Source organism: Protopterus annectens, chromosome 1.part0 (genome assembly GCF_019279795.1).
Source record: "Protopterus annectens isolate FY-2018-M chromosome 1.part0, PAN1.0, whole genome shotgun sequence".
In the NCBI taxonomy this organism is placed as follows: Eukaryota; Metazoa; Chordata; order Ceratodontiformes; family Protopteridae; genus Protopterus; species Protopterus annectens.
Window position 1 is genome coordinate 463,266,736 of NC_056725.1, and position 12,113 is coordinate 463,278,848.

At 40.9% G+C, this 12,113-nt stretch overlaps 1 protein-coding gene across 1 annotated transcript in view; it reads left to right on the forward strand.

Moving 5' to 3' along the window:
• HAUS7 (HAUS augmin like complex subunit 7) overlaps nucleotides 1-12,113 on the forward strand; it is a 403,197-nt gene that overhangs the window by 7,756 nt on the left and 383,328 nt on the right. The window contains exon 2 of the mRNA XM_044060457.1: nucleotides 10,457-10,572. Within this exon, the coding sequence (XP_043916392.1) occupies nucleotides 10,457-10,572 (116 nt within the window). The remainder of the gene's footprint in view (nucleotides 1-10,456; nucleotides 10,573-12,113) is intronic.

A 12,113-nucleotide genomic window follows, 5' to 3' on the forward strand; every position in this document is an offset into this window, starting at 1 on the left:
TTTAGACTTTACAGAGAGAATAACTTGATGAGAAGAAATTGGGGAGTATGGCAACATGGAATGAGGGTGGAGAAGAAGAAGGGTGTGGACAGGTAGATTTGGAAAGGGGATTATAAAGGATCCTCCTATTGTTAAACAGAAATTATGATGAGAGAGAGGAGATAAGTGAATAGATGTAGAAGGAATTGAATAATACTTAAGAAAATGTAGAAAGCTAGTTTGAAAAAAAAACATGTTAAATGAAGAAATTAAAGAAGGCTTGTTTGCTTCAGTTAGGGTAAGTATATCAAAAGTTACTAAAGTAGTTAGATGTGATTTGATGGCCAGTGTGAACCTTTGTTTAGAGGCAAGTTCTTGTATGTTCAAAAGAAATTTAGTTATCACTTATACCATGTAATGAGGATTTTTTCAAATTTTGTGTGCTCTCCCAGCTGACCGTCACATGCTTTTTTTTTTTTTTTAACATATGCTGCCCTAATCAGTACCAAGGGCTTGATACTAGTTTGCTTAGTAGAATTGGTGTATGGTAATTAAGAAAGAAGTCTTACCACGCAGTGGCCTTTTAGAGGGAAGGCATATTATCAATGGGAAGTTAAGGCTGACTAGTTTATGGCTGCTTAGCTGGGGATGTGAGGGAAGAGGTGGGGTTGAGAAGAAAATTGTCCAATCTGGTTTTATTACGTTAAAATAAGCCACCATTCAGAATAATGGAATTGAATCCTGGGAAGCAAGGGTATGCAGGAGCACTGCTTCATCCAGAGCCAGACTAGTATGTCAGGCTTCAGGAGTATAGCACTTTCAGCCAATACCAGGTGAGATTTCATCAGCCTAGAAAACAAAATTACTTAGAAGTTAATCGGTTCATAAAAAGAACAACTGTGTTCTTATTACAAAGTGTATACTGGCTTATAAAAAGCAATGTCTTTTGGCTTCTCCTGTTAGGGACCACCAGAGTGGATCACTGGTCTGCAAATTGATTGGCAGTGGGGGTTTTACTGTGTTGAGCCTGGCGTCCAACCTTTGCAGAAGGCACATACACGTGCACCTACTGCTTGTCTTTAAAACTCACTCAATCACAGGCAGGACATGCAGACTCTGCACAGAAAGCGCTCCAGCCAAGAATCGAACTGAAAAACTTCTTGTTATGAGGTGACAAGGCTAACTGCAGTGCCACCGCAGCCGACCAAAGCGTATACTGGCTTATAAACTAGTTCAATCCAGAAAAAAATTTTATCATAAATGCTTGTACTGCCAAATAACCAGTTATGGTAAAAGCTTAATCATTAAAATTTTATCATAAATGCTTGTACTGCCAAATAACCAGTTATGGTAAAAGCTTAATCATTAGACTAAGGACATGTGTATGCAAAATGACTTAATATCATTTCAAGACAATGAAATACAAAATTGTTCTGCAAAGAAATATACTATTTAGCAAAGAATTAGATCAACAATGCATATGTGACCCTAAAAACTGAATAAACTTGCTCAAAACATCAAACAATGACCTGTTAGTAAAATTGAAATAACTTGTTTGGCCAAAATCAGTCACAGTTAGTGTCCAAGAGGATATGGAAGTATGGCTGCAAAATGTTTATATAATAACATGTAGAATGGACCATAAATGGAGTTCTGGGACTGGTGAAATAAAAAAGCTATTAGCATGACCTAGTTGGTAACAAGGACTTTGGGCAGGTCATAATGCCTTTCCTAAAGCTTTTTGTTTTGGGGTATCTTGGATATTAATCTTTGAGAATTGTAGGGGTTGGTGGGCCTGAGGAAGAGTCTCTTTGGTAGGGTTTGAGTGACCGTGTTTCTTGTGGTTGAATCTACTAGTTTTGAGTAGACAGGTGATCAGATCATATTCATGGGTTGCAGGTGTAAAGTTTGACCTGCCTTGACACAAGTAGATTGTAGTCTCCTCTTGGATTCCCTTTTGAAGACTTCCAAAACATACAAACTAAAGTCCATCTGTAGCAGGTATTTTAAAAAAATTATCATTGTCTTTGATCTCAGTTGATATAAAGGTGCGTGTAAATCTTATCAAGTTTCCTTGCAGGTATGCCAACATAGAACCTTCCTCATTCTTTGCAGTTTGCTGTATACACTAAAAAGCAAGTAGTTTGACAATGGTTGTACCATTTAGAATACTATGACAGCTTGTTGTGGGGAGGGTGCATTTACCAAGTCCATAACAAGTTTGCTGTGTACACTAAAAAGCAAGTAGTTTGACAATGGCTGTAGCATTTACCAAGTCTGTAACAATTACAGCTCCCAGAGGGGAATATGCTTACTCTGAGAGACTTGTCACCTGTTGTAGAGAAGAGCTTCTTTCTAAAAAGTCCTTCATGTTCCTAGCACTCTTGTTGTAAATTTCTAGTCTATGATTAATAATGTTGTAAAGCCCCCTGTTGCCTTTGACAATCTTCCTATTATCCCTGATATCAGAAGGACCAAAGACAGATATAGAAAACAGCAGAGTCATTATGCAAATATCAGAGCCAGGAAATGGATGCATTACTGAGATTCCTAAGAGTGATGCAATAAGCTGTAACATTTGTACCTAGTATAGTAAATTGGCAAAGACAATTGACATGCATTGTAGCTCATCCACGGATGTCCTAGCTCTGTATAACATTCTTAGTAGTTTTAGTTAGGATTGTTGTAATATGAAAGTCAAGGTTTATCTCCTTTATTAGTGGTTAAGCCGAGAAGTATAGAAGATGTACGCTTGGATGTGAACATTCAGAAGAAGCAAGTTTAAAAATACTTGACTCTTGTACCCTTTTCATTATATTCAAAATGCTTTTTGTTTTCTTCTCTTATAAGTTTAAGCCTAATTCTTTCACCCAGGTCAGAACTGATTCAGCTCTGGCCTGAATCTTTTCTTGTACCATTGAGGTTGCCACTTGCTTTGCTTCTATACATGTTTGGTAGAGTCATTGAGGCAGCTTAATGTTGTCTTATTACCTTCACATGTCATTTATGAACCAAGAATGGTAAAGGACCAAACCTAGAGCCCTTTGAGATGCCAAGGGAAACTAGCAGAGGGGAAGAGATGACATTGTTCCATTTGACAGAGTACTTTCCTCCAAATAACTTATGAAACAGCGGATGGTGGCATCTGAGGAGATAAATTCAGTTAGCTTGATTAGTAAGTGGTGTTTGATATCTGGTTGTCTTACAGGCTTTAAAAAAAAAAGTTCAAATGCAAGGATTCAAAAACATTACAAAGATGTAACTCTATTTGTTGGGTTAATGTAGAATTAATAAGAGCAGGGTATATTCCTTGGCCAGAGCAGAAACCATGCTGACCAAAGAAACTGCAGATGGGATATCTCTCTCATAACTTTATTGATGAGGCATAACAGAGAAATTGGATGAACATTGTTGAGGTCAGTAGTTTTTCTCTTTATCCAGTGGAAACATTATGGTTGCATTCTGTAATAACAGATGATTTACTTGAATGATGGGACAAAAAAGTGAAGCAGTAGTAGTTTTCAGAAATAGAGCAGATAGGCTGTCAGCTGCCAGAGCTGAATGCTTTCAGTTCTTATGTAAACATGAGTAGGCTGAAGTGCAAAATATATCAGTGTTGTAGTCATGGAGGAATTAGTGAACCAGTAGGCATGAAAGGAATCAAAAGGATTGTTGAGTCAAAGGGTACACTAAACTTCAACTTCAATCATTTCATCTGGATGCAGTGAAGGGAATGAGTAAGCTCTTTCAGTCTTGCCAGGGTGAACATGTTGATGAACCCTGACCAGAACTATTGCCGATTACTGTAATTGTCATTTTGTTTTTGTTTCAGAAAGATTGCCACTTGCTTTGCTTCTATACATTCTTGGTAGAGTCCTTCCCTCTGAAATGGTTCTGGGGTTCTTTCGTTTTGAACTATCAATGGTTTTACCAAAGCTTATCTTCATGAGCTATCTGTATCATAATTCAGGAGATGCCAGAGGAAAACATCTTGCTCTGACAGAATGGGAATGTTTTAAGATCAAATTGTCAAAAATAGATGGCAGAATGGGGTGAAAACTGTCTGCAAAGGATGTGAATTTCCTGGTATTTTGTTGTTTTGTGAGTTTCTGTATTCCTTGTTGTGAAATGATGAACCGTATCTCTGTAGCTTAGTATTGTATTTCCCTGTTAGTTGCTTGCTTGAGGAACCTAGAGAACTAAACATAAACTGTTTTTGCTAAGTCGCAAGAGGTTTTGCTTTGCTCAAAAAGTTTGACAAACCTTTACTGGCCACTTATCACTTGCTGTTAGCTGCAGCTATTCTTTGCAGCAGAAATGAGGGTTACTGAATTCCATGCAATATCTCAGAATCTCACCTTCTGTATCTGTTCATAAAATAAAATCGTTTTTTTCTCAAAACTTGCATTTTATCTGTCTTTGGCCTAGCACTCTTGTGTGGGGTCATTTACTGCACTGTTATAACTTGTTGATACTTGTTAACCTCTGCTATCTCTGAAAAAACAAAAAAATCTTGCTTTTTTCCCACTTTTCTGAGATTTAAAAAAGTTCAGTTACAGGCTTGCTGTTCTTGAACTGTTTGTAAGTTTCTGTGAGGCCATTTTTTGCTTGGGCTAAAGGAAAGTCTCTCTGTTGATCAGTGGCAGTGAAAAACATTGAGCAGCCTGCCTGCCCCTGTGGGAGTGGTTACTGACTTGAAACTGTAGTTTTATTGGCCATTTTGGGTCAATTCCAAAACTCCTTCATCTTCCTCTCTTAAAACCCGGTTTTGCGCGTTTTTGAGCATAGCGCAACAGCGGGCAGCGCTGCCTAATTGGGTTTAAACTATTCCTGGCTCCACAAAGTCTGCTCTTCACTTTTTCCCTTAGAACTGCTCTATCTCTCAATTTAAACACCATATTCTCATTCTAAGGCCCTTCACTGGTCCAATTAAGTAATCCTACAAGTTAGCACTATTAAACCATAAGCACTACTTACTCTTATACTCTCTACGATTACCCTGTCCTCTATTGGTCCATCTTAGATTCAGTTTCCCTGTTACTCTAGCATGTCCAAAGGTCAGTCAGTGGTTTCCTCTCCAGTCCAGCTGGTGAATCTGGGAATTTTGAGGCAATGTTACAACTGTCTCATGTACACGGACAACCCTCTCCTCCTCCAAACAGGTTCAAATATATGTGAGAGATGCAACTATTTAGCCAAACTGGAGGCTGAGCTCTCTCATCTCAAAACTGGTGTAACCAGTCAGGAGGAGAAGGTAACCTCACACAACACAATTCCAGTATCACATAGTCCCACCACATCAGCAAACCAAACACATAAATACACAAAAACATACTCGGAGGCGCTAAATAAAAATCTACCTAAGCAACAGATACCTCCAAAGCAGGCATCCAAGCAAACGCTACCTCAAAACAAAACACACACAACACATAACCCACAAAGTCAGTGTGCCAAGCAGCCACAGCCCTTAAGGCTGAATAACACACCTGATATTCTTGTTATAGGTGACTCTATTGTCAGACACACTGACGTCCCGCTCACCAGGCTGAATAAAGAGAAGGTCACGGTGAGCTGCCTGTCGGGTGCTAGGATCCGACACATAACGCAAGCACTCGGGTCACTCCAAAGCAAATACAAATATGACTCAGTCATTGTACATGCTGGTGTAAATGACCTGAGACGTACCTCCCTGGACTATATGAAAAGAGACATAGAGGAGCTCTCTGATCATGTAGCCCAGGCTGGTATGACCCTGACCTTGAGCAGCATCTTACCCTCACCTAGAATGATGCCACAGTACAAAGACAAAATGATCGATTTTAACAATTGGCTAAAGTTTTGGTGTCATTCAAAGGGGATCCAGTGTCTGTCAGCCTAGGATGACATGCTCGACAAGCCACGTTGCTTCGCTAGGGACGGCTTGCACCTGTCACCACTGGGCTTTCGGATATTGGCAAAGGCTCTTGGCACCCCCATAGTGCCTTTTTTAGGCAAGGCTCAAAAGTCAAACCCACCCCGATAGACAGCACAAGGAACAAGAAACTAAGGGTAATGCTGCTAAACACCAGAAGTCTTAACCTCAAGATGCACGCACTCAAAGCTCTCCTCAGTATGGAGAACATCGATATCTGTGCAGTGACAGAAACCTGGTTCAAGGCTCCAGAGAGCACCCCAGCACTACCAGGCTATACCTCGTATCATGCTTTTCAGCCCCAAAACCCAGACCGAACCACAAAAGGAGGGGGAGTTTCCATATTTATCAAGGATATCCACACCTCCAGGTTAGTGGCATTGCACGGCATCGGAGACCATCCATGTGCAACTAACAGTGGGCAAGACTGATTTTCAGTTTATAGCATCCTACAGACCACCCTCTCAAAGTCAGGAATCCCATTCGGCCTTCCTGAAAACATTGGAGAACATGAAGATCTCTCCGAACACCATTATATTGGGTGACTTCAACTACCCAAACATTGACTGGGAGCACTACTCAAGCCCCAGCACCTTAGCCCAAAGATTCCTGGAAATTATAAACTCAAATGCTATGGAACAACTAGCACCACTCCCACAAGAGGGGACAACATACTAGACCTGATCATTACCAACATGGGGACTCTATGCTCCACACCAGAAGTATATCCCTCATTGGTAAGATCAGACCATAAATTAATTTCACTGGATGTCCACATCCCGACCCCACCCCCAGCCCAGAAAACCACAGTGGAAAAACTTCTCAAAAGCGAACTTCTCACTAGTCAAAACCGAAGTGGAATCCTTCAGGGCCCCAGGGCCAGTGGAAACTACAGCCCAAACTGCAGAATCCTATATAAATGCATTCTACGGACATCTCCAGGAATGCATGGATCATGCTATCCCAAACAAAACCAAGACCCAATCATCCAAAGGCAGGCGTCCAGTCTGGTGGACCCCTGCCATAAATAAAGTGTACAACAGAAGGAGGAAGCTACTACATGATAGAGCAAAATCCCTAATAGGGAAGGCATCTCTGATCAGTACTAGCAAAAATTATGATCCCTCATAAAATCCTCCAAGGCCAGCTTCGAGAGAAAAATTGCACAGGACACCAAAGACAATCATAAGGCTTTTTCAGTTATGTTCGAAACCTGGGGTGGAACTCCCACACTCGTTCTGGGTTCATTCTACACGACAACAAATACCCTGAACCCACAGACCTCGCCAATATCCTGGCAGACAGGTTCAGTGCAAACTTCTCCACCCCCCCCCCAAAAGAGCAAGTATCTATCCCGGCAGAGGGCTGCCTCCCAAACATCTCAGATGCTCAGGTGAAGGCTGCCCTCTCCAAAGCAAAAAACACTGCTTCCATGGGACCAGATGGCGTCCCAGGTTGCGTCCTACATGAACTACAAGAGGAACTAATCCCTCAAATAAAACTGCTATACAATCTCAGCCTCACTACAGGATATGTGCCCACAGAATGGCGTACAGCAACAGTGGTCCCACTCCACAAAGGTGGAGCCACTACGGACCCTGGAAACTATCGCCCCATAAGCCTGACTAGCTTAGTCTGCAAGGCTATGGAGAGGATCATCATGGAGCTCATAAACAAAGACACTGGGGACCTACAGACACTAGATCCTACCCAGTTCGGCTTTGTCAAGGGCAGATCTTGCCTTTTGAACCTGGTTGACTTCTTTGAAACAGTCACCAAAGCCATAGATGAAGGGAAGGTAGTCCACACAGCTTATCTGGACCTTGCAAAGGCATTTGACACAATACCCCACTCGGGCATCATAGATAAGCTATCCAGCTTAAATATAAACCCCTATGTCACAAGATGGGTCGCAAACTGGCTCAAAGACAGAACCCACAGAGTGAGAGTTGCTGGAGCCATGTCAGACTCGAAACTGGTCACAAGTGGCATCCCACAGGGTTCTGTCCTGGGACCACTCTTGTTCGGTATATACTTTTCCGAGGTACAGGCAAATGTGGGAGGACTATGGCTCACCAAATTCACAGACGACTGCAAACTGGACGCTTTAATCAACTCTCCAGCTGACACAAACATCCTTCAAAAAGGTCTCACAGAGACAGATAACTGGTACCAGCACCATGGTTTAAAGCTAAATGCCAAAAAATATATAGTCATACCCTTTGGCAAAAACAATGTGCCCACAAATTACCACATAGGAGGAAACCCATTAAGTACAGAGAAAGTTATTAGGGACCTGGGGACCAAAGTTGATAGCAATCTCTCATTTGAAAACCACATTGCCAAAGTGGTTAGAAAGACCTTCTACATAGCCCACCTCATCACGAAGGGTTTCACATCTAGATCAAGAGAGGTAATCGTGCCCCTTTTATTCATCCCTCATCAGGCCCATCATAGAATACAATGCCCCTTTTGGGATGTACCTTACCCAACACCTGCAGCAATTAGAAAGACCCCAAAAGTATCTCACCAAGAGGATCAAGGGTCTCAAACAGATGCCATATGCTGCTCGGTTAAAAAAACTCCAGCTCTACTCAGTTGCATACCGCCTACTTCGAGGCGATCTATGCCTGACATACAAAGCTATGTCAAATCCAGAATTAATGGACATGCTCCACCTCAGTAAATCTAAATCCCTTAGAGCCACACGCTCGAGGGACTTGAACCTCAGCACAGAAATAAATAGAACTTGCTGGTGGGACAGGTTCATAACCCAGAGGCTCCCTTCGCTCTGGAATCGAATTCCAGTTCATGTGAGGCAGAGCACCTCACTGAATCTCTTCAAGAAGAATCTCGATAAGTGGATGGGAGATCGTAGGTTTGTCCCAGGGATTACTCCCATGTCACTATTAGACAGAGGCACAGTAAACTAAACCTTAAAAAGGGCACAGTATACTCAAATCAAGGGGTGGCGTAAGCCATACAGAATCGAGCTAGGCTTATAATTACCCCAGGGCAGATAGCCTAGTATGAACCTATGAACCTAAATCAGTCTTTCAACCATTTTCTTAGTAATAAAGTAAAGGGAAGTCAAGGGAAGATCACTTGTTGGAGCATACTAATGTGTTTTTATTGTTGTTATTTCTATTTTTTATTGCACATATGTCAGTGCTATCTTCTTTCAGCAAATAGTAGTTTTGTTTTAAGAATTCATATTAGTAAGTATAATGTTTTCATCTTAAGTACTGGGTAATCAAAACTACTTCATGCATTTTCTTTTCTGTCTTTTTGCTAAAGTGGCAAGGGAAAACAGTCCACTTTGTGCCCAGCATTTAGCCCTTTGATCTGCTTTGTTCATTTACATGTCAGCCAGTCTGTCTTTGTTTTAAAATGATCAAATACCTGGCTGCACGCTGACTTCTTGAGCAGCTCATGTAGCTAGCCTGACATCAGATATAAGGTTGCTGGGGGCAGAAGCTTGCTCAGAGATGGAGGCCTGTGGTAAGCCACCTGAGGCTTAGTATTGTTCTCTGTTGTCTTGAACATTCATGAAGATTTTGCTTGCAGTCCTCTTTCTGTATTGCTGCTTGCAGTTTAGCCACAGTGTTACAGCTCAGTGATGGTCACAGTGCCATGCTTCTGAATGTGGCCTTTGTGTGATCTGCACTGTATACAGCTGCTGCGCTGAGAAAATGCAGGGAAATAGCCAACTCCTAGTTCAGAGAGGATTGTACAAATCCACTGCAATAGTAGTGTAATATGGTACTGAAAGAAGGCAAGTAGTGCATAGGCGTAGGAGTTGCACAACATAAGTAACAGTACTACTGTACTTGAAACTACTTTATTATGTATCAGAACTGTTTACATCACCGATACAGAGGACCAAAGAGAGTCTGTCTTTTTGTGGGAGCATGGCTTGCAATCCCCTCAGTATTACAGTGATAGCATTGCAGGGAACTACAGCTACAGTGCTTCATTATTTGTGCCCCAGACTGGTCTCTTAGTTTTAAATTCTAAAACTATTAAATAGTACAGATTTGATGATATTTAAAATTAATATTTTTGCAGTAAACTCTGAAAAGCGTAGAATAAATCAAAGAACTGCTAGCACAGCTTTGGGGACAACAGCAATGAATAATACACTTGTTTAAAATAGGACAGAGTTTATACAATGTGGTGGGGACTTATGGTAATTTGTTAAAATACACAATAGATCTATGGTGAAACAGTGAGATGTAATGCTATTAATGTATAGGGACACATGGAACAGAAGAAGATGTCTATAGCAAATGAATAATACAACAGACAGAATTCAAGACAGCAGTCTCCAACTGGTAGGATTTCAATAATCTCAAAAGTAGAGTTGTTACCTTGTTTACACAACAAAATTACCATCAGATAACACTCAAATCATACCTTGCTATGTGCTGTTAAGAAATGTCCATGGATGCCTTCCATTTAGTTCCAGTGCTTGTTTCGCCTTTCTGCACTGCTGCTGCTGTTTTATTTCAGACTGCTTCTCCTTTATTGGCTTAGTGAGTATGTTTAATCCTTTTTTTTTGACAGGAGAATGGATGTCCATTTGTGGAAGGACTGTACCTGAATGATGCTAAAACCATTTTAGAAATGCTCTGCACGCCTTCAGATTATCGGCTGGAAATACTGGAGTGGATATGCTCAAGGTACTGTTGACTTAAACATATTTTTAAAAATATTTCTGTGGTGTTGAGGCAATTATGAACTGCTTAATATTAGTAGATGGTTTGATTTATTATTGTTGTTATTAGCAATAAAAGTATATGTAGTGGGTTTGTGTTTTTTTGTAGCTGAAACTCTGATGATATCAGAATATGTTGTTATACAAATTACAGAATTGTTCCATTGCAGCAACTCCCATCCATAAACTGGAAGAAATGTAAACCATAAACAACAAATATGCACAGATGTTTTGGACTTTTAACACTAACTCTTCAGACTAGATGGTACCCTTTCCTGTTCAAACAAATGTAGTACCAGTATGCTCCACACCTGTAGTTGCTCCATTATTGGTCATATCAGACCAGTGCACTTGGCCTACGTGGATGAGAATATCCATTTCCTCATGTCAGCACAGGGCAGAGCTAGTAGCATTCTTGCCTTCTAGTGAATGGCTTGGTTTCCTGAGGTGTTTGGTGCGATAGTTTCCATCTATGTGGCTATAAAGACTCCATCTGGATCACTGCATTAGAGGCTGTGCAATAGAAATGGTTACCATTCCGTCAGCTGGCCAGTAATGTGTGGTGCACATGGCTGCATCACCAATATATGAGCCTAGCATCCTGGCAGTATCCATAATTCCCACATATAACTTCATGGTCGCATACTAGACTAACAGCCACAAGGGCCCTTACAAGCCTAGCCAAGCTTCCTAAATGTATCCAGCAATTTTTGGTGCACTAGAGGTTATTTTAGGGGTATATTTTAATTGTTATATGTAAGCTACAGCATGACTGATAAAACTTCTACAGGTTGCCTCTGTCCATTAGAGACAGGTGCCAGACCAGGGGTGAATTTCTGATTACCCATCCACTGAACCAGTTTACTTTTGAGTATGGTTAGGGGAGAGATCTCGGGCAAGGTTTGAGCCTTTGGACTAGGTAGTTCTGATGCGTTTTATTTTGTGGATATGCAAAAGGTCTATCAGAGTGGGATCCAAGGTTGCCTTTTTATGGCAGGCATTAATCACCTCTCAACGATATGTAGGATACAAAATATAAGGCCAGGGCTTGGAGACTATCCTCATTGGACAGGTTGTTTACACCCTGTTTTCCTTTTGTGAGTAACCTTGTGAATATTCCAGTTGTTGTATGTACCTAGTCAGGAATATACTGAAGGGGGGGTATTGTGCTCAGTGATGCATTTGGTAAGGTTCCTATAGTGGAACAATGACTTGTTTGGATCTGGATGCCGTACCATTGTTTAGAAGTTGAGCAAACATAAAATGATTTCCTTACTACCTTAGAAACATCTTGGTTGAAAGTCAGGTTACTGTCTACATATTTCCCCAAATCCCTGACTACTGTGTCTACTTTTAGGGATGTAACAAAAACCAGAACTAAACTAAGAAAAACAAAAGCTGACGACTGCAGTAAAATCCAAGTAATTTATTAGGAAGTTGTTAGCGCTTTCATGCACATAAGTCAAGTGCACTTCTTCAGACAACGTTACAAAAAAAACACTGATT